Below are 18,328 nucleotides of genomic sequence, written 5' to 3' on the forward strand. Positions count from 1 at the left end.
GTGGCATCTGCCACATTTCTCCCTTGTAAGGCACCTGTTCCTTTTGTACTGTTGGGGTAGAAGAATTTCTTCTACCCTTCAAGGTCCTTCTAGCTGGACTAAGAATCAAATTGACATGAGACAAATTAATAGGAGAAAATCAAATTTAATATCGTACTTAAGGGGAATCTATACAGACATGGAAATTCTAAAGATAGGCAACGTAATGCTAATACGAGTTAAGGACCAGGGGAGGGATCTGAGGATACAAAGGGGAGAAAGACCATTAGCAGGAAGCTAAAAGGAAGTATTTGGAAAACAAAGGTTGTTTTTATTAGGTAGATAAGTTTCTCAGGTAAAGAGGAATCTGTTAACAGCTGTCTTCCTAGAGGAGGCAGTTAAGGGGGAGGCAAAGAGCTTTTCCTAAATCTGCTGGGTTTTGATTGCTTTTAACTCAATGTTCATGACAAAGTGGCCTATCTTGGGGAGACTTACCCCTGGCCCTCACAGTACTTAATTGCTGTGATGATCTGATAGGGATTTCTAATTAGTCTTTGTGTCCCTTGCACCTAGCAGGATCCCAGGATATGGTAATTGGTCAGTCAGTGAATGACAGAATGGGTAATCAAAAGTGTATACTATAGTACAAGTTTTAGAGGCAGTCACTCAGTCTGGGTAATTTCCTAATCTCAATCCAAGTTCAGGCATCTTTTCTCTTCCTCTCCAAGAAAAATACAGTTCTCTTCCTGTGGGCTTTTCCCTGCCTTTTAGTCCCATTGTTCTAAAACAAAAACCTCTTTTCCCTTTGTCTCTGTTTTCTCTGTTGCCTACAGTCCAGATGCTGGTTTCATCTTATTTGCTTTTTTGACCAGAGTCTTCCAGTTTCTTAGGAAAACGGGGACTTCCTGTACATCCATAATCAATTGTCTGTTATGAAGGCTTAGTGCAGCTTTCTCTAGAATACTCTTCCATTGTTAATGGCCTCAGCCATATGGGGTGGAAGCTGAGTAAAGGAATCTAGATATCCGGTTCATACTGTAAACAGTCACTTCCGCTGCTCTGGAGCTTTTGTTTTTTCCTTCCCTTGATCTCTTACCTCTTCTTGCTCTGTGCTCCAGCCACATTGGCCTTCTCTTTCTGTAAGTCCTGGGAGATGCTGCCTTGTCTATGTTACGTCAGCCTGCAATGTTCTTCAGATACTTGCTCACTCTTCTTGACTTTCAGATTGCAGTTCATATGTTACCAAGATAGAAAGGCCCTTGAAAGACCCTACCTAATTCCATTACCATTATCCTGCTTAATTTTCTTCCTAGTCCTAGTATAGTCTCGTTTTCTTTATTTTAATTAATTAATTAAAGATTTTATTTATGGGGGGGGAGAGAGCGCGAGCGAGCACAGGAGCAGGGGGAAGGGCAGAGGGAGAAGCAGACTCCCCACTGAGCAGGGAGCCCGATTGGATTCAAGGCTTGATCCAGGACCTTGGAGATCTTGACCTGAGCTGAAGGCAGACAATCGACTGAACCACCCAGGCTCCCTAGTCTCATTTTCTAATTTATGCCATTACCATAGTGTTGTTTCATGAAGGCAGATTTTTCTAGTTTTGTTCCATGCTGTCTGGAATAATGCCTATATGGAGAAGGCACTCAAATATTTGCTGATGGAGTGGCTAAATGGTTGACTGAATAGTTTTTTCTGTCCTTTGCTTAGTGCTTTTGGTAATCATTGCGTCTCCTATTGCTTGTGGCGTGACAGTTTTCGTTCAGCTGTTCTGTGTTTTCTCATTGTCTTTGCTGCCCTCAAAACAAGAAAAGGAACAAAATAAAAGTGATTAACTGTTTTATTATAATTAAAAATAATTGTAGAGGCGCCTGGGTGGCTCAGTCCTTGAGTCTGCCTTCGGCTCAGGTCATGATCCCTGCTGAGCGGGGAACCCGCTTCTCCCTCTCCCTCTGCGTGCTGTTCCCCTACTTGTGCTTGCTCTCTGTCAAATAAAGTAAAAAAAAAAGTAAGATAAAAATAATGGTAATTTTTATAAAATAATGATCATCATCATAATGATCTTTAAAAAATAATAAATATCTAGCCAAGTGTCCTTTTTCTCATAGATTTGTATACCTAAAAGAAGAGTGACAACTACGTGTGCCATATAGATGTCTGATATAAAACGTATTTGGATATGATTAATTGATCACACAGAAATCATGGTTTATGGAATCCAGTTACTTTGCAGTAGATGGGAAACTTTTTACTCTGACTTTGGCTCTCTGTTTTGACTAAGGTTAAGCTCCCCCCCCCTTTTTTGATGATGATATTGTACTTGTGTTTAGAAAGAGACTGCATTTTGGGGAAAAACAAGTTTTCTTTTTGTTTACATGAACCATCTGTGTTTTTATACCTCTTATTTTCTTACCTCTCCTTCCTCCCTCTACCTCTGTCCTCAGCCTGTTTACATTTTTGAAGAAAGTGGCAGGCTTGGTGGGAGGGAATTTAGTAAAATAGGCATGTGTCAGAGTGAGTCTTAATTATAAGGGTTACCTTTTTTTTTTGACAGCTAGTGGGAGATTTGAGAGTTGAGATTTCAACAGCTGTGTTAACTCTGCTTAATGCAGATGAAGCCTGGCATCCTTGATACTGCATGGAGTAATCCACAATCCTGTATCTTGTGCAGTGTGACAGTTAACCGTTACTGTGGGTACTTTTAATTTAAAAATTTCCTGATTTGCATTTAAATGAACCATCTTAACATTGCATTAACTTAACCTTGCTGTTAAAAAAAAATGGCATCAAGTAGCAAGGTAAGGATATTCTAAAGCTTTGGAGCAGACAGGTTTTAAGAATGATGTGGCTATTCTGTTGTAAATGAACATTTAATGTCTTTAGAGAAGGTATGTAAGCTCTCTGCATGAATGAGGCAGTTTGCCAACAATCAACCTCCTCGGTTCTGATAGAACTATGCTTTTATTTTCTGCTGTTGCGTCTTCATTTCTCTTTCTATCATAAAGATTGCTAGTCAAAAGCCTACATCTCTGCCCCTTTCTGAATTTATATCAAACTTTTGCGTAATAGCCAGGATTACTACTTATAAATAAGGTAATGAAGACTGAATAACTACAGTTTAACTTTTTATTTAGTCCCACTAAGCATGCATGATCCCTTCTGGAAAAACCTAAGGCTGCTGTAATTCATTAAGATTGGCTAGCTCTAGTAGGTTTTGTAATAGATCTTGTGAAGGAGTGCTCTGTAAATTAATTGGAAAACTAGAAACTGCCAAGAGTTTAAAAGTTATTTGTTTAGCTACTCTAAACAATACCATTAATTGTAGAGAAGCAGAAGATATGACTAAGATTAAGGCAGGGGCTTCGTCTTGGTAGGCTTGTAAATATAAAATCAGTTTGCATAAATTCAGTTCAACTATGGGCGCCTGGGTGGCTCAGTTGGTTAAGTGACTGCCTTCAGCTCAGGTCATGATCCCGGAGTCCCGGGATCGAGTCCCGCATCAGGCTCCCTGCTCAGCAGTGAGTCTGCTTCTCCCTCGGACCCTCCCCTCTCATGTGCTCTCTATCTCATTCTCTTTCTCAAATAAATAAAATCTTAAAAAAAAATAAATTCAGTTCAACTAATACTGTGTCTGCTCTGCATAAAGCAGCTTACCAGCAACTTAAGGGATATAAAGAAGCATAAGCATAGTTACTATCCTTGAACTTAAAATATAGCTAGGAAGACCACAGGCTAAACCTAAGAGAAATTGCATTTAATAAATTAATTCAGAAGCTACTGAGAGATAACATAAATGACAGGAATACTAGAATTTCAGTTCTGGAAGGACTTGGAGCCTAGGATTCAATCCCTTTCATTTTAGAGATGAGAAAACAGAATCCAGAGAGGTGACATGACTTGCCCAAGGTCAAAGAGTAAGTTAGTGAGAAAACTGGTACCAGAAGGCATGTTCTTTCCAGGGAACATATTCTCATTAGATTTTAAATGCTCTACTTCTACTTTCTGAAATCCTTCTTGGGTTGGCGTCACCAAAAGCATAAACTGGCTCTGTAGTATAGTTTAATAATGTTTGGCATCACTCTTGGCAGGGCCTTTGATTAAAGGTGCTGCACAAGTCAGTCTGCTTCCATCATGGTTATTGAAAGACTTGAAAACAGACTGAATGGTTTCTCAATTTTCAAGTGTCAGTATATTTCACGTTTTTCAATGTGAGTGAGTGATTGAGTCCTTTGCCTTAACACTTTTAGCAGCAGCTGGAGTCCGGTGAATTTCTATGGGGACGTTGGAGACCTCAGAGATAATACTTAACAGGATGTAGAGTTCTGGAATATAGAACTGGAAGGGACTTTAGGGGAGAACTTATTCATTGGTTGCAAAGTCTTGACCAACTGGACAAACGGTACTCAGACGTTTTTGTTTGCCCTACGCAGTGGTAAAATATTTTGGAATGAGTTGCTAATACTAAAGTTGTGAGGCTTCACATAAAAATCTGCGTCTCTGGGTCTCTTGAAAAAAAATCCTATGATCTGCCAACCCTACATCTGTGTGATAAGAGTGCCTACCTGGAGCTAATGGGCAGCTGGGCGCATGCTTTCCCCATTTACCTGTCCTGGTCTCTCCTAATGATCTCCCTGAGAGGTCAGGTGTCAATGCAACTCATTCTTACACTTTGCCTTTTTTTTTCAAGTTAAGAAGAAAGTGGAATTATTTTGGACCCCAAAGTATCAAAATAAAAACAAAAGACCAAGAAGGGTTTTTTTTTTTTTTTTGAGAATGTTTTTATTATCAGCAAGTGTACAAATCTTCAGGGTACTCTTGTTCTTTAAGCCAAAAAGCTAGTTTTTCTTCCAAGTTTCAGAGAAACTTTTTTTTTCTGACTTGGTCTGCTGGATCTTCACAGGCTTACTTTGCCCCCCTCCTGCCCCGTGGTGTGTAAAACAGCCTTCCGGCTCTTTGGTGGGCTCTTCGGTGGCTTCCTGCTGGCCTGAGACTCTTGTTTCTCAGCTCAGGACACTCATCTTGGTCCCCACTTTTGCTCATGAAGGAAAAGTGGGCCTGAGTTGTCGATTCTAAAGCATTAGGAAAAGGGGCTCCTGGGTGGCTCAGTTGGTTAAGCGTCTGACTTTGGATTTTGACTTAGGTCATGATCTTAGGGGTCATGAGATCACGTCCCACATAGGGTTCTGAGCTCAGCCCAGAGTCTGCTTATCCTTCTCCCTGTTTTGCTCTCTCTCTTTCACTCTCTGTGCTCTCTCTCTTTCACTCTCAAATAAATAACATCTTTAAAAAAAATAAAAGTATTAGGAATACATTTGTGCCATTTGGACCTTGATTTGCTGGTTTTCAAAAGTTAAGTCCTCAGACCTAGTCCCTTTCCCTAGGGCTGACTCTCCTTCCCTGGGCTCCTTTTCAAGAAAACTTCTTATTTTAAGAAAAAAATGGAAGAGTTTATTTCTTTGGGAAAGTGAATTGTTACATCATTGTACTTGTTTAATAATTAAAACACACATGTGACCACATGTCTACTTGGAACCAGCTTCACTTATCTCTTGGCACTTTCCTCTACTACCTTTGAAAGGTTTTATGTTTTATTTGTATTGATGCAGTGGCTATGGAATGTTAGGATACAGGAATGCAGGGTCCATGGGGCAAATCATTCCTTCTGAAATGTCTTAGCTGTGACATTTGATGACATTTGCTTTAGCTGTTGTCAGCCCTTTAGCAGTCTAGAGCACTCCATCTCCTAAGGTTTACTGGGCTGATCAGTTTCGTGGACAAATAACCTTTAAAAATCATAGTGTAGGCCTGACATAATATAAGTATAGAGAGCAAATTTGCCCACTTGCACTGAAGCAAATTTCCTAGAAACTGGCATTTTTTGTTACCAGATTAAGCAAATCCAGATTTCTTTGGGTATCCCAGTGGTTCCAGGATGTTTTGATGCTTAGATAAATCTGTGGAATGTCAGATGATGCCTTCACTAACGTTTTCAAAAATGTCTAAAGGGCCTACCTATTTGTGCCTCAAGAATGCATTTATGGGAGAAGACACAGACATATTTATATTAAAGTTGTTAAGAGTGGGCTAGTTATAGGCATGTGCAGTTCTACCTTGTCCTAGTTGTCATTTTAATGTATAAAATGTAAGTGTTGATGTTGCTTTCTGTGGAGTCTAGAACTGTGCTGTCTGATAAGGTAGTCAGTAGTGACTGTTCAACATTAATTAAAATGAAATAAAATTAAATCCATCCCTCAGCCACACTAGCCACATTTCCAGACCTCCTCCTCCCTCTTCTCTCTCCCTCCGCACTGCTCTCCCTCTCCTCTTACTTTTCCTCTTCCCTTCCCTCTCTACTCCTGCTCCCTTCTCCATTCTCCTTCTACCCCTCACTCTCTTTCCATCTCATCTACCTTCAGTTCCCCCTCTTCCTGTGTCTCTTCTTCCTCCTTCCTGCCCCTTTCTTTCTTCTGCCCACTCTCCCGTCCACTTTCCATTCCTCTCTGTATATGAAACATACTTAATGCATTACGTTTTTTTGAACTATATGAGAGTAAGTTGCAGACATGTCCATTACATGCAACAAGGACATAACTACAGTATAACAATGAAAATATGCAAATTTGATACACTATTATCTAATTTAGAACGTACTTAGATTTTATAATTTGTCTCAGTTTTTTTGTTTTGTTTTGTTTTTTCCTTCAAGTACAGTTTCATTCCAGGATTACTGCATTTAGGTGTCATGTCTCTTTAGCCTCCTTTAGTCTGGAAGAATTTCTCAGTCTATGTTTTTCCGACCTTGACATCTTTGAGACTATAACCAATTATTTTGTAGACTATGCCTCACTTTGAGTTTGATGTTTCCTCATGACAAGATTGAGGCTATGTAGTTTTGGTAGGAAATACCAAAGTGTTGTTATGTCCTTCTCCGTGCATCATATCAGGAGGTATATGATGTCAATTTGTCCTATTATAGGGGATGTTGATTTTGATCACTTGGTTAAGGTGGTGTCTACCAGGTTTTTCCACTTTAAAGTTACTATAACCCCTCCCCCCTTGTAATCAGTAAATAATCTGTTGGGAATTACCATGAGAGTATGTAAATAATCAGTTTCTTTGTAAACTTTCAACCACTTGGTTTAGCATTCAAGATGTTAATCATCATTCAAGATGATTTCTTGACTGAATCGGTTGTTATTATGATGGTTTCTAAATGGTGATTTATCTAAACCCATTATTCCTCTACATTTATTAGTTTCCTATTGTATGGAAGAACTTCTCCTTTATTCTTATTAGCCTGGGTTCTCATTTTATTGAGTGGATCATAATCTGTTTAATTTAATCTTCAGGACAGCCCTCTGAACGTAATGATTGCCTTTTTTTTTTTTTAATGTTCCAAATGTGATGGGTTTATTTTATTTTACTCTGATGCAGAACCAAAGATTACACTACAGCACAGAGACCAATATATTAAAAGGTCATGAAAAAGTGGTGTGGGACATGCAGGATGTGATGTACAAACTGGAGGATCGGGTCATTTCCTTTGTAACATGACACTACATTGTTGCTGAGGAACACATTTAAAATAACACTGCAGAATTCAACTGAAATGTGGCACAAACATGACAACTTCCAGGCATGCCTTCAAGTACCTCCCTTAAGATGGACTTGCGATCTCTAGATTTCAGTGTGGGGAGGATTACAATTCTTTGAAAGAATAAAAAGTTCACACTTTTGAAATTTCACAGAATTTTAAGGCCAAGACATAGTGGGTTCTCTTCACCTCCAGGGACAAATCAGATGCTTTACTCAAAACCACATTAAGCTTCTCATGGAACACTACACCAAAACAAATTATGTAATATATGGTGATTAACATAACAATAAAAAATTAAAAAGAAAGAAAGAAAAAAAAAAACCACATTAAGCTTCTAGTTCAAATCCCAACCCAAACTTGTGACCTCCTGCATTGAAGTTCTTTCCATCGATTAAAGCTGATAGGGTCAGTGTGACACCAGGTTAAAGGGTCTGAGTATAACCCAGTCCAATCAGGCTGGCATTATTTACTTTAGCAGATAGAGAAGTTCTACAATCCAGCTTGTATTAAGCAGCGATGCCAAAACGGGTATTGTTCCTGCCAGCCGTCCAAGCAAGGTTTATTGACGTTTCAATCTTCTCGTTAACCTTCTGGTAGATAGACCCTCCAAATTCAGTTCCATCATTCACATGAGTGTGCAGCTGGAAATCTGCAGCCTTATAACCCAGGGTGAAATTATTCTGTGACAGTTTGGATTTGGCTGTGTCAAAACTCATCTGATAGCCAGCAAGGCAACCCTCAAAGGCTAACACAGCCCAGCCATAGATGGTTGGTCCAGAAAAATCTATATCAACATTACTGCCAAGACAAACAATCCCGTTTATAAGAGGCCTTCAGTTTTCCACTCTTCTTTCCTGTGTTCGGTACAAATATGGTATCAAGAGTCGGTTTCAGCCCTTCAGCCAACTTATTCTCCAAAGAGATTTCTGTTCTGAGAGTACATTTCTAGGTGAAGGTAAGTCCATAGTTACAGACCTTATATTTGGTGTGTAGGTTGCCTGACGCTTTCCCTGTATCAGTGTAAGCATGACCAGAAGTAGAAAATTCCACTCCACTACAGGACTTGTTTCTCAGATCTATCTTAACCATGCCAAATCCATATCCTTTATTGAAGACATCCTTGGCGGCCTTTCCTAGGTCACAGTAAGTCGTTGTGTTACACATATCTCCAACCAGAGGGCCTGTCTCCGCTCTGCCAGGGCAACACTGAAGGCCTTGATTGTCTTATTTTTTAAATGAGTAAGGAAGTTCAAAGTGGTTAAATGATGACCAACATGCCTTTTGATTGTATTGTCCTCCTTACATAAAGATGTAAAGATTATAAAATGAAGATTCTGCTTTTTTAATTAACAAAAGTAACTTTTTCTAAATGTCAGTGTGATTTTTATATCAAAAAATACAGTTAAGCAAAAAGAATGTTAAAACTACCCATAATCCCCACTTTAGAAATAACACTGTTGTTAATATTTTGGTTTATACATCTAGATATCTTTATTCCTCCCTGCAGTCATACTTTATATTGTTTTGAAATCTCTTTATTGTCTTCAATAGTATATTTTGAACATTTTCTCATAAACTTCTATAACATCCTCCCTATTTTATTAGATGAGACATTTCAGGTATACAAAGAAGCTAAAATGATAAATCTGAGAACACCCATCCACGTGTTCTCTACCTAGATTGAATAGTTATGAATATTTTTTCGTAATTCCTTGATCTGTATATGTATATATTTTCTTTTGCTAAACTTGTTTGAAAGTTGCAGACATCTTTATATTTCACCCCTGAATATTTCAGCATTCATCTCCTAGAAATTGTCATTTTTCTTTTTTTTGTCATTTTTCTGCATAGTCACAATTTCATTATCACACCTGTGAAATTGAGCAGTAATTCCGTAATAACATTTAATATTTAATAAGTATTAAACACCAATTTCTTTACAAATGTCTTAATAACTTGTCTGAAACTATTGTCTGAACAGGGTACATGTATTGCATGAGATTTCTTATGTCTCTTAGAGAGTCTTTCAGTCTAGAATAGTCTTCTCACCCTCTTCCCCAGAGTACTGACTTTTCTGAAGAATTGAGGCTGTGTTACCCTGTAAGGTACCCTACATTCTGGTTTTGTTTGTTTTCCCATGGTGTTGCTTATCATGCTGCTAAATCCCCTATAAGCTTGACATTGAGTCTAGGCCAGGTTTTTTTAACCTGCAGTGAATTTGGATTGGAAAAATTTTGTCTTTGTGTTCACTATTAACAGGAATTTAGCATTTCTATCATTAGCGTAGATAACAAACTACAGTTTTCAGTCGAGCCTGTAACTTTGTCACCAGTAGGAATCTCAGTGCTTTTCATATCTGCAATAATTACATTACCTTGAAAAATGTGCATGTTCATTGTTACTTTGAAGTAGTCAGACTTCTTGCTAAGTCTTATGTAATACTAATAAAGAAGCACATATATTACTGTATCATCCATTTATTTGTAAAGTATCTTGATAACTAAATTTCAGTATATGTGTTTCCTTTGTAATCCTTTGGATTGTGTTTTATGCATATGAAAAACATTGAAGGAAGGGTGTTACAGCTGCCCTGTTCAGTACAGAAGCTGACAGGAGGCTCTTGAACAGGTGAAATGTGGCTTCTTTGACTTTAAGTGTGCCCTGAGTGTAAAGCAAATCCCAGATTTGGACACTTAATACTTATGTAAAATATTTCTAATAATTTAAAAAATGTGTTTATATGCTAAAATTTTTTGGATATATTGTGTGCAGTCATCCATTCTTTCTAATGTTGCTACTAAAAAATTGAAAATTACATAGGTGGCTTATACTGTATTTCCATTGGACAGACGTTGGCATTTAGACTTTACTAGACTGCCAAAAGGATCCATGGCATTGAAAAAGGTTTTGAATCTCTACATAGAGGCTTTAGTAGACTCTAGTTAAACACTTAATTTATTTTTGCTGTTGCTCAGCTACTCATTTTATAGTAACACTGAGGCTTTTGAAAAACTTCTAAAGCTTTTTTTCATCAAGAGTACTTAATAGGTAATACATTTCTTTATATTGGGAGGCATATAATATCAGGTCTGTCATTAATAGTGATGCTAAGTTTAGTTATCTGTTTAAGAAGGTGGCCATTAGATGGCAAATTTGTAAAGGTATGTCTTGGCCTCTGTAATTAGTAAGTAACTTGTCAAGTGATACTTTGGCATCTTAAAGTATCCTGTTCCCCAGTAGCCTGTCACTTAATGGTGTTAACATCCATTGGTAATTTTGTTGCCAGAATCAGTTACTACACCGGGGCTTGCAAAATGGTCATTTTCTAATTCTGTTCTACATTTATGATAAAGAAATTCCCTTTTTCTTTTGAGAATCTCTATGGTCATAGGATATCTTTCTATGTACTTACCTACCTGCGTACCTGTCAATCAGGCAGTTGCAGTCCTCATGCTTTTTGATATTCAATTTGTCATAAATTGGCTGGTGGAGCCTTTGGTTCCTCTGTGTTTTGATAGATTAGTCTTTGTACCCTTCTTTGCATTCTGCAGAATAACATAGCTCAGACCCGAAGAGCCCCCCCCACCCCTTTTTGGGAGGAGTCCTGGTTCCCTTTAATGGGAATTGGTGTTTAACAGAAATAAAGACCTGGGTGGGGCACCTGGGTGGCTCAGTTGGTTAAGCACCTGCCTTTGGCTCAGGTCATGATCCCAGCGTCCTGGGATTGAACCCCGCATTGGGCTCCCTGTTCAGTGGGGAGCCTGCTTCTCCCTCTCCCACTGCTGCTCCCCCTGCTTGTACTCTCTCTCTGTCAAACAAATAAAATCTTAAAAAAAAAAAGAGATCTGGGCAACGAGAACACTTTTTTTGTTTTTCCTAAATTTTGTAAACATTGTTTCTTAAGAGCAGCACAGTAATGTGTGGTTGGTGATGTGATTTATTTATTCAGGGAACTCTGAAATTTAGGTAGTTTATAATTCTTTTTTTTAGATTTTATTTATCTGACAGAGAGACACAGTGAGAGAGGGAACACAAGCAGGGGGAGTGGGAGAGGGAGAAGCAGGCCTTTCGCGGAGCAGGGAGCCCGATGCGGGGCTCGATCCCAGGACCCTGGGATCGTGACCTGAGCCGAAGGCAGACGCTTAACACTGAGCCACCCAGGCGCCCCGGTAGTTTATAATTTTTAATGATCATATGCAGTGCTGTTGTGAACCTCATTGTATCCAAGGTTTTACATGCACCTTGATTTTTCATTTAGAATAAAATTCTAGAAGTAGAATTTCTGGGTCACAAGAACATATTCTTTTAAGGTTTTAAATATCAAGTTGGTTGTCTGGAAAGTTTAGTGTTTACTTCAGTTATGTACCTCCTGTCTTTTTTTTTTTTTTTTTTTAATCTTTCAGGCATTAGTTTTAGAAGCAGACACTAACTGTTGGTGTTTTCATTGAAGTCTTTTCCCCTAGTCTTAAAGCCTCTCTCTAATGGAAGTTTACCTTGATACTGATACATTGATAACTTGACTAAGTACAACTTGAAATTTCTTCTGGCTATGAGTGATAATAGCTGTAGGTGCAGAGGCAGTGGACTTAAGCATTATGTTTTAATAGAGTAAGACAAGATAGTCTCTAAGAAGCAATCAAAAAATGAAGGGATTATGCCTTTTATGTAATACTGTATTATAAATGTTGTGGAGTAAGAAAAATCAGAATCAGGCCTTCATTCACTTTAGCTTTTCATCCTGATTCTAAGTTGGTATGGAAAAAAAAGTAGGAATGGCCTGGTGCCAGAGAAGCCCAAAGGGAAAGGGCCCTATGTGTTTGGGAGTGCCTCTTATAGTACCTCTGCTGTTTATAAGCTCAACATTTCAAAGTGTAAGAGGTCAGAGTTAATCAGGCCCTCTTGTGCAGGCTAGTAGGAATTTTTTTTCCTATCTGGAATTATGCTTTGCTGACATAAAAAGTCTTTTTTTTTAAAAAAAAGATTTTATTTATTTATTTGAGAGAGAGAGAATGAGAGAGAGAGAAAGCACATGAGGGGGGGAGGGTCAGAGGGAGAAGCAGACTCCCTGCCGAGCAGGGAGCCCGATACGGGACTCAATCCAGGGACTCCAGGATCATGACCTGAGCCGAAGGCAGTCGCCCAAACCAGCTGAGCCACCCAGGCACCCTAAAAAGTCTTTTAAAAGTGGGAGATGATTTGTTATATATTTCATGTTAGTGTTTGATGTTTGCCTCACTTTGACCTTTTGTTTATTTTTCAGAAATGACTTCTGTCCACGCAGGCAACATAAACTTTAAATGGGACCCTAAAAGTCTAGAGATCAGGACTTTGGCAGTTGAAAGACTGTTGGAGCCTCTTGTTACACAGGTAAGAATCTGCAAACAAATACATAGTTGTAATATGGTTACATAGTAGTAGGCCTGGTAAACAAACACAGAGCAAAGCAGATTTAGCTCAAAGCTTTAATTTGAGTAGTTGAGTTTAGGTTAATAGTATTTAGATGATTAGGCACCACTAATTATTTAAATTTTGATGCATGCATTCATTTAACCATATAGGAGCATAGTTACTGCCATTTCCTTGAGTCTTATTGGAAATAATAGGGGATAAGTGGTATGTAATGCAACTTAACAAATATGTGTATTTTGAAGATCATTTCTTCATCACTTTTTTTTGGAAGGTATAGGTTATATTCAAGAAAGATGGGCTGTGAAACCTTGACTCTTGTCTCTTACTGTTCTTAACAGACTTTTCCTTGTCTAGGATCAGTTAACAGGTAATTTGAGGGTGTAGGTTTGGTATGTTTTGTTACAAATATCACAGTGTGATGCCATTTCTAATTGTTAGCAGCGAGTATTACAGATACATATAAACATGTATACATGCATACATATATATTTATATATTTTAATATATATAATGTAGAAGTGTGTGGTAAGACTCATGAATATTTACCTTCTTGAAGCCCATCCAGTTAGTTCTAGGCAGGTCTTTTGTGTGGCAAGCTATGCTAATAACAAATCTATAGTCATCTTCAACCTACAGATCATCTGGTGTTATATATATTAATGATGGTTAACGTTCTGGGACTTAAAGCACCATCATAGTAGGCTACTTTGGGCAGTCCTTCCTTTCTTTGTTAAGGACCTTTACTAATTAATTGCTGAGATTTGTTTGAATAAACTGTGAAACAAAATCAGAAGCAGATTACCTTAAAATACTTTACACAGGTTGAAAACAGTGGAAAATGTGACGTCCATGTAAAGCTAGCAAGTTCATTGTTAACCTCTTTCTGGGGACTTCATGATGACGTGTAGAGATGTCTTAACATGTTTCTATCAGTTTTTAATTTGTAAAATGAAACTAAAACCAAGTTATCATGTTTGAAAAATTAAAATTTTTTTTTAAAGATTTTATTTATTTATTTGACAGAGAGAGACACAGTGAGAGAGGGAACACAAGCTGGGGAAGTGGGAGAGGGAGAAGCAGGCTTCCTGCTGAGCAGGGAGCCCGATGTGGGGCTTGATCCCAGGACCCTGGGATCACGACCCGAGCCAAAGGCAGACAACGACTGAGCCACCCAGGCGCCCCAAAATTAAAATATTTTTTGTCTTGCACATTGAGATAGCAAAATTATTTTGGGACCTAAATTGAGTATTGTTGCTATATATCTTAAATATGGAGAGTGCATGTTACTTGTTAATGCTTAGTGGAATTTATAAATGTGATATTTCATTTTGTTATGAATAATTTACTATTCCAATCTTTAAAGATGTTTGTCTTTCTGTTGTTTTCATTTTAATTGACTGCAGTTTAATTTGTAAAAAAATGAAACTTTTAGGTCACAACTCTGGTAAACACCAATAGTAAGGGGCCCTCAAATAAGAAGAGGGGCCGTTCTAAGAAGGCCCATGTTTTGGCTGCATCTGTTGAACAAGCAACTGAGAATTTTTTGGAGAAGGGAGATAAAATTGCAAAGGAGAGTCAGTTTCTCAAAGAAGAGCTTGTGGCTGCTGTAGAGGATGTTCGAAAACAAGGTAGGTCACTATTGCTTTTTATATAAAGAGAGGCGGGCTTGTCTAGAAAATTGATCCTTGAAGGTGACTTGTGGCCACTACTCTCATTCTTAAGCTTGCCAGTTGCTCAGTAACTTAAAATATTCATTTACGGGAGATGGATTAAGTTGTACTGGCTTCACTTTTAATCAGGAGAGACACTAACAAAGAAACATTGTGTTTGGAGAATCTGAATCCGCTTCTTTGGGCATCCTAAAAGTTGAGTCTTAGAAATGTTCCAGCAACAGTTTAATAGGACATAAATGGGGCAGAAGTTTACCTTTCATCCTCTATAATACCTCTTTTTAGTTCATGCTGTAGATACAGGGGTGATAAAATGGAAAAATGTCCAGCCATTCTGAAAATACCCTAGAAGTTGCCTCATTCGGTTAGGCTGGTATGTTAAATTAGCCATGCATACTTGAAGTGGTTTGAGTATGAAATAAAAACAAATCTGGGCTTAAAGGAATCCTGTTTTTGGGGAAACTCAGAATTAATAAAAAGTGGAATTGTAACCCACAGCCTGGCAGTAGTGCCTATTAGAAAAACTCGTTATTATGAAGCTGCAAGTATGATAAGAAGACTTTACATGTGAAACATTAAATTCTTGAAACTTGTAGTTTTGTGTTAAACTTCTTGTTCAGCAGGAGGACTTAAAGACAGGTTTTTGTGAAGCTGTTGGATATCAACTAAGGTGAACTGAGCTCCTACTCTTTACAGTTGCTTTATTGACCTTTGGGTGAACTTCACTGAATCTCTGATGGCTGACAGTAGTGTGCATAGTCCATTGGAGTCTTAATGTCATATTCATCCTGTGACAGTACCCAAAAAAGGGGCAGTGCCTTAAATGGGCATGCTATCTCCAATTGTTCTGAATGTGTGAACTAAGAACTTTGAATGTTAAATATTTTTCTTAATTTTCAAGCTGAAGATAAATGTTTCTAATACTGTAAGTGATGACATTTAAATTCATTATTACTAACTGTAATATGGGTGGATATATTAGTTATCTAGGGCTGTCATAACATAAATTACTATAAACTTAGTGGCTTAGAGCAACAGAAATTTACTCTCTCACAGTTCTGGAGGCCAGATATCTGAAATCAAGGTGTCAGCAGGATTGATTCTTTCTTGGGGGCTCAAGAATCTGTTGCATGTTCTCTCCTAGCTTCTTGTGTTTGCCAGCAATCCTTGGCTTGTAGACTTGTCACTGCATTCAGTCTCTTCCTTATTGTTTTGTCACATGGCATTCTCCCTATATGTCTCTTTGTACAAAGTTTCCTCTTAAAAGGATATCAAGCTTTGAATTAGGGTCTTCCCTAAATCCAGTATGACCTCATCTTTACTTGATTATGTCTGCAAAGACCCTGTTTGCAAATAAGGCCACATTCATAGGTTCTGGGTGGGTATGAGTTTTGGGGGACATTATTCATCCCAGTAGAGTGGGCTTTGAATGAATTTATTTTAAAGCAGTTAAATTGTCTAGTTCAGGACAATTTTTGAGTTTCTTGTTAAGGAAATCATAATGGCTCTTATTTCATTGTCCTTTGAGAAAGTTTGCTCCCAGGCCTTTTTGCCTGAAAATAGTAGCACCTGATGAATTTCAGCAAATGATTCCTTGAGTCTAGAAACTAAGACATTTATTTTGAAAAGTTACAGGTAACTTTTAATTTCACTCTATATATGTTCCTTGTTTAAGAAGTTTCTCTGATGCAAATTTGTAGCAATTATGGCATTGCACCTCTTTCCCCCCAAGAGCCCCCACAGTTTTGAATGCATATCTAAATTTGTTTTCTTGTTTTTATTTATATCTGAGGAAATCTTTTATGTGGCTCTGAATCATAAGTACTTGTCTGTCCTAGGCCAACTTTGCAATTATTTATGATCATGATCTATTCACCATAATTTGCCTTCTCTCCTTGCAAAATAAGAAAAAGCTAAAACAAAAATATAACTGCCTCCCATCATCATTACTGCATCAGATACGAAAAGCTGAAGTGCCTTGCTTTTCTCTGTTGGCTTACTTTTTTTTTTTTTTTTGAGAATCTTAACAAGTGATGATGAAACCTCTCTCTCATAAATAGAACAAAGTACATATTATGAAAATGGTTAAGTGTGTATTCTTTAATCAACCAAGCCTTGTTGGTTATGTTGTTGAAGCTGTTTACTCATCATTTGAAACCCTGTAGTGGCATTAATATGTTTGTAGATTCTTTGACACCCCTCCCTTAAAAAAGTGGAGCCTGACTTTGACTCTATAAAGAATAGAGTGTGGTAGAAGTGATATTATCTACTTTCAAAGCAAAGTCATAAAGAGAGTATAGTATCTGCCTGGCTCTTTCTCATGGATTATTAACTTTGGGGGAGGCTGTCAGTACCAGTTTGCCAAGCTGCTGCTGCTGCTTTTTTTTTTTTTTTTAAAGATTTTATTTATTTATTCATGAGAGACAGAGAGAGAGAGAGAGAGGCAGAGGGAGAAGCAGGCTCCCAAGGAGCAGGGAGCCCGATGCGGGACCCGATCCCAGGACTCTGGATCATGACCTGAGCTGAAGGCAGATGCTTAACCATCTGAGCCACCCAGGCGCCCGTACCAGTTTGCCAAGCTTCTGAGTAAGCCACCTTAGAAGCAGATCCTCCAGCTCCAGTCAGGTTTTAAAAGATGCCAGCCCTAACCAACTCCAAATTCCTGACCCACAGAAGACTCAGGAGATAATAAATGTTTATTTTAAGCTACCAGGTTTGGGGAGAATTTGTTAGGCAGCAAAAGGTAATACACCTTTCCCGGCCCTGGCTTCAGTGGTTCTGAGCACTTAAACGAAACTCTGACCTAAGTGCTCTGAATTTCTACTGGTATAAAACACAGACTATGATTTTTTTTTAATTTTATTTTATTATGTTATGTTAGTCACCATACAATACATTATTAGTTTTTGATGTAGTGTTCCACGATCCATTGTTTGCGTATAACACCCAGTGCTCCATGCAATACATGCCCTCCTTAATACCCATCACTGGGCTAACCCATCCCCCCACACCCTCCCCTCTGAAACCCTCAGTTTGTTTCTCAGAGTCCATCGTCTCTCATGGTTCATCTCTCCCTCCTATTTCCCCTCCTTCCTTTCTCCCTTCCTTCTCCTAATGTCCTCCCTGCTATTCCTTATGTTCCACAAATAAGTGAAACCATATGATAATTGACTTTCTCTGCTTGACTTATTTCACTTAGCATCATCTCCTCCAGTCCCATCCATGTTGATGTAAAAGTTGGGTATTCATCCTTTCTGATGGCTGAGTAATATTCCATTGTATATATGGACCACATCTTCTTCATCCATTCATCTGTTGGAGGACATCTCGGCTCCTTCCACAGTTTGTATTGCAGACATTGCCGCTATGAACATTGGGGTGCATATGGCCCTTTTTTTCACTACATCTGTGTCTTTGGGGTAAATACCCAGTAATGCAATTGCTGGGTCATAGGGTAGCTCTGTTTTTAATTTTTTGAGGCACCCCCACACTGTTTTCCAAAGTGGCTGTACCAACTTGCATTCCCACCAACAGTGTAAGAGGGTTCCCCTTTCTCCACAACCTCTCCAACATTTGTTGTTTCTTGCCTTGTCAATTTTTGCCATTCTAAATGGTGTAAGGTGGTACCTCAATGTGGTTTTGATTTGAATTTCCCTGATGGCTAATGATGATGAAC

The 18,328-nt window shown here is 38.4% G+C and overlaps 1 protein-coding gene and 1 pseudogene across 3 annotated transcripts in view; one reads left to right on the plus strand and one right to left on the minus strand.

The window, feature by feature from the left end:
* The window catches only part of CTNNA1 (catenin alpha 1), a 315,689-nt gene that overhangs the window by 152,005 nt on the left and 145,356 nt on the right, over positions 1-18,328 (plus strand). For all 3 annotated transcript variants that reach the window (XM_027606834.1, XM_027606835.1, XM_027606836.1), the window contains exons 2-3: positions 12,834-12,940; positions 14,415-14,610. In XM_027606834.1, the coding sequence (XP_027462635.1) occupies positions 12,836-12,940; positions 14,415-14,610 (301 nt within the window). In that variant the 5' untranslated portion in view covers positions 12,834-12,835. The remainder of the gene's footprint in view (positions 1-12,833; positions 12,941-14,414; positions 14,611-18,328) is intronic.
* LOC113929729 lies at positions 7,900-8,737 on the minus strand (annotated as a pseudogene).

This window comes from Zalophus californianus, chromosome 5 (genome assembly GCF_009762305.2).
Source record: "Zalophus californianus isolate mZalCal1 chromosome 5, mZalCal1.pri.v2, whole genome shotgun sequence".
Classification (NCBI taxonomy): Eukaryota; Metazoa; Chordata; class Mammalia; order Carnivora; family Otariidae; genus Zalophus; species Zalophus californianus.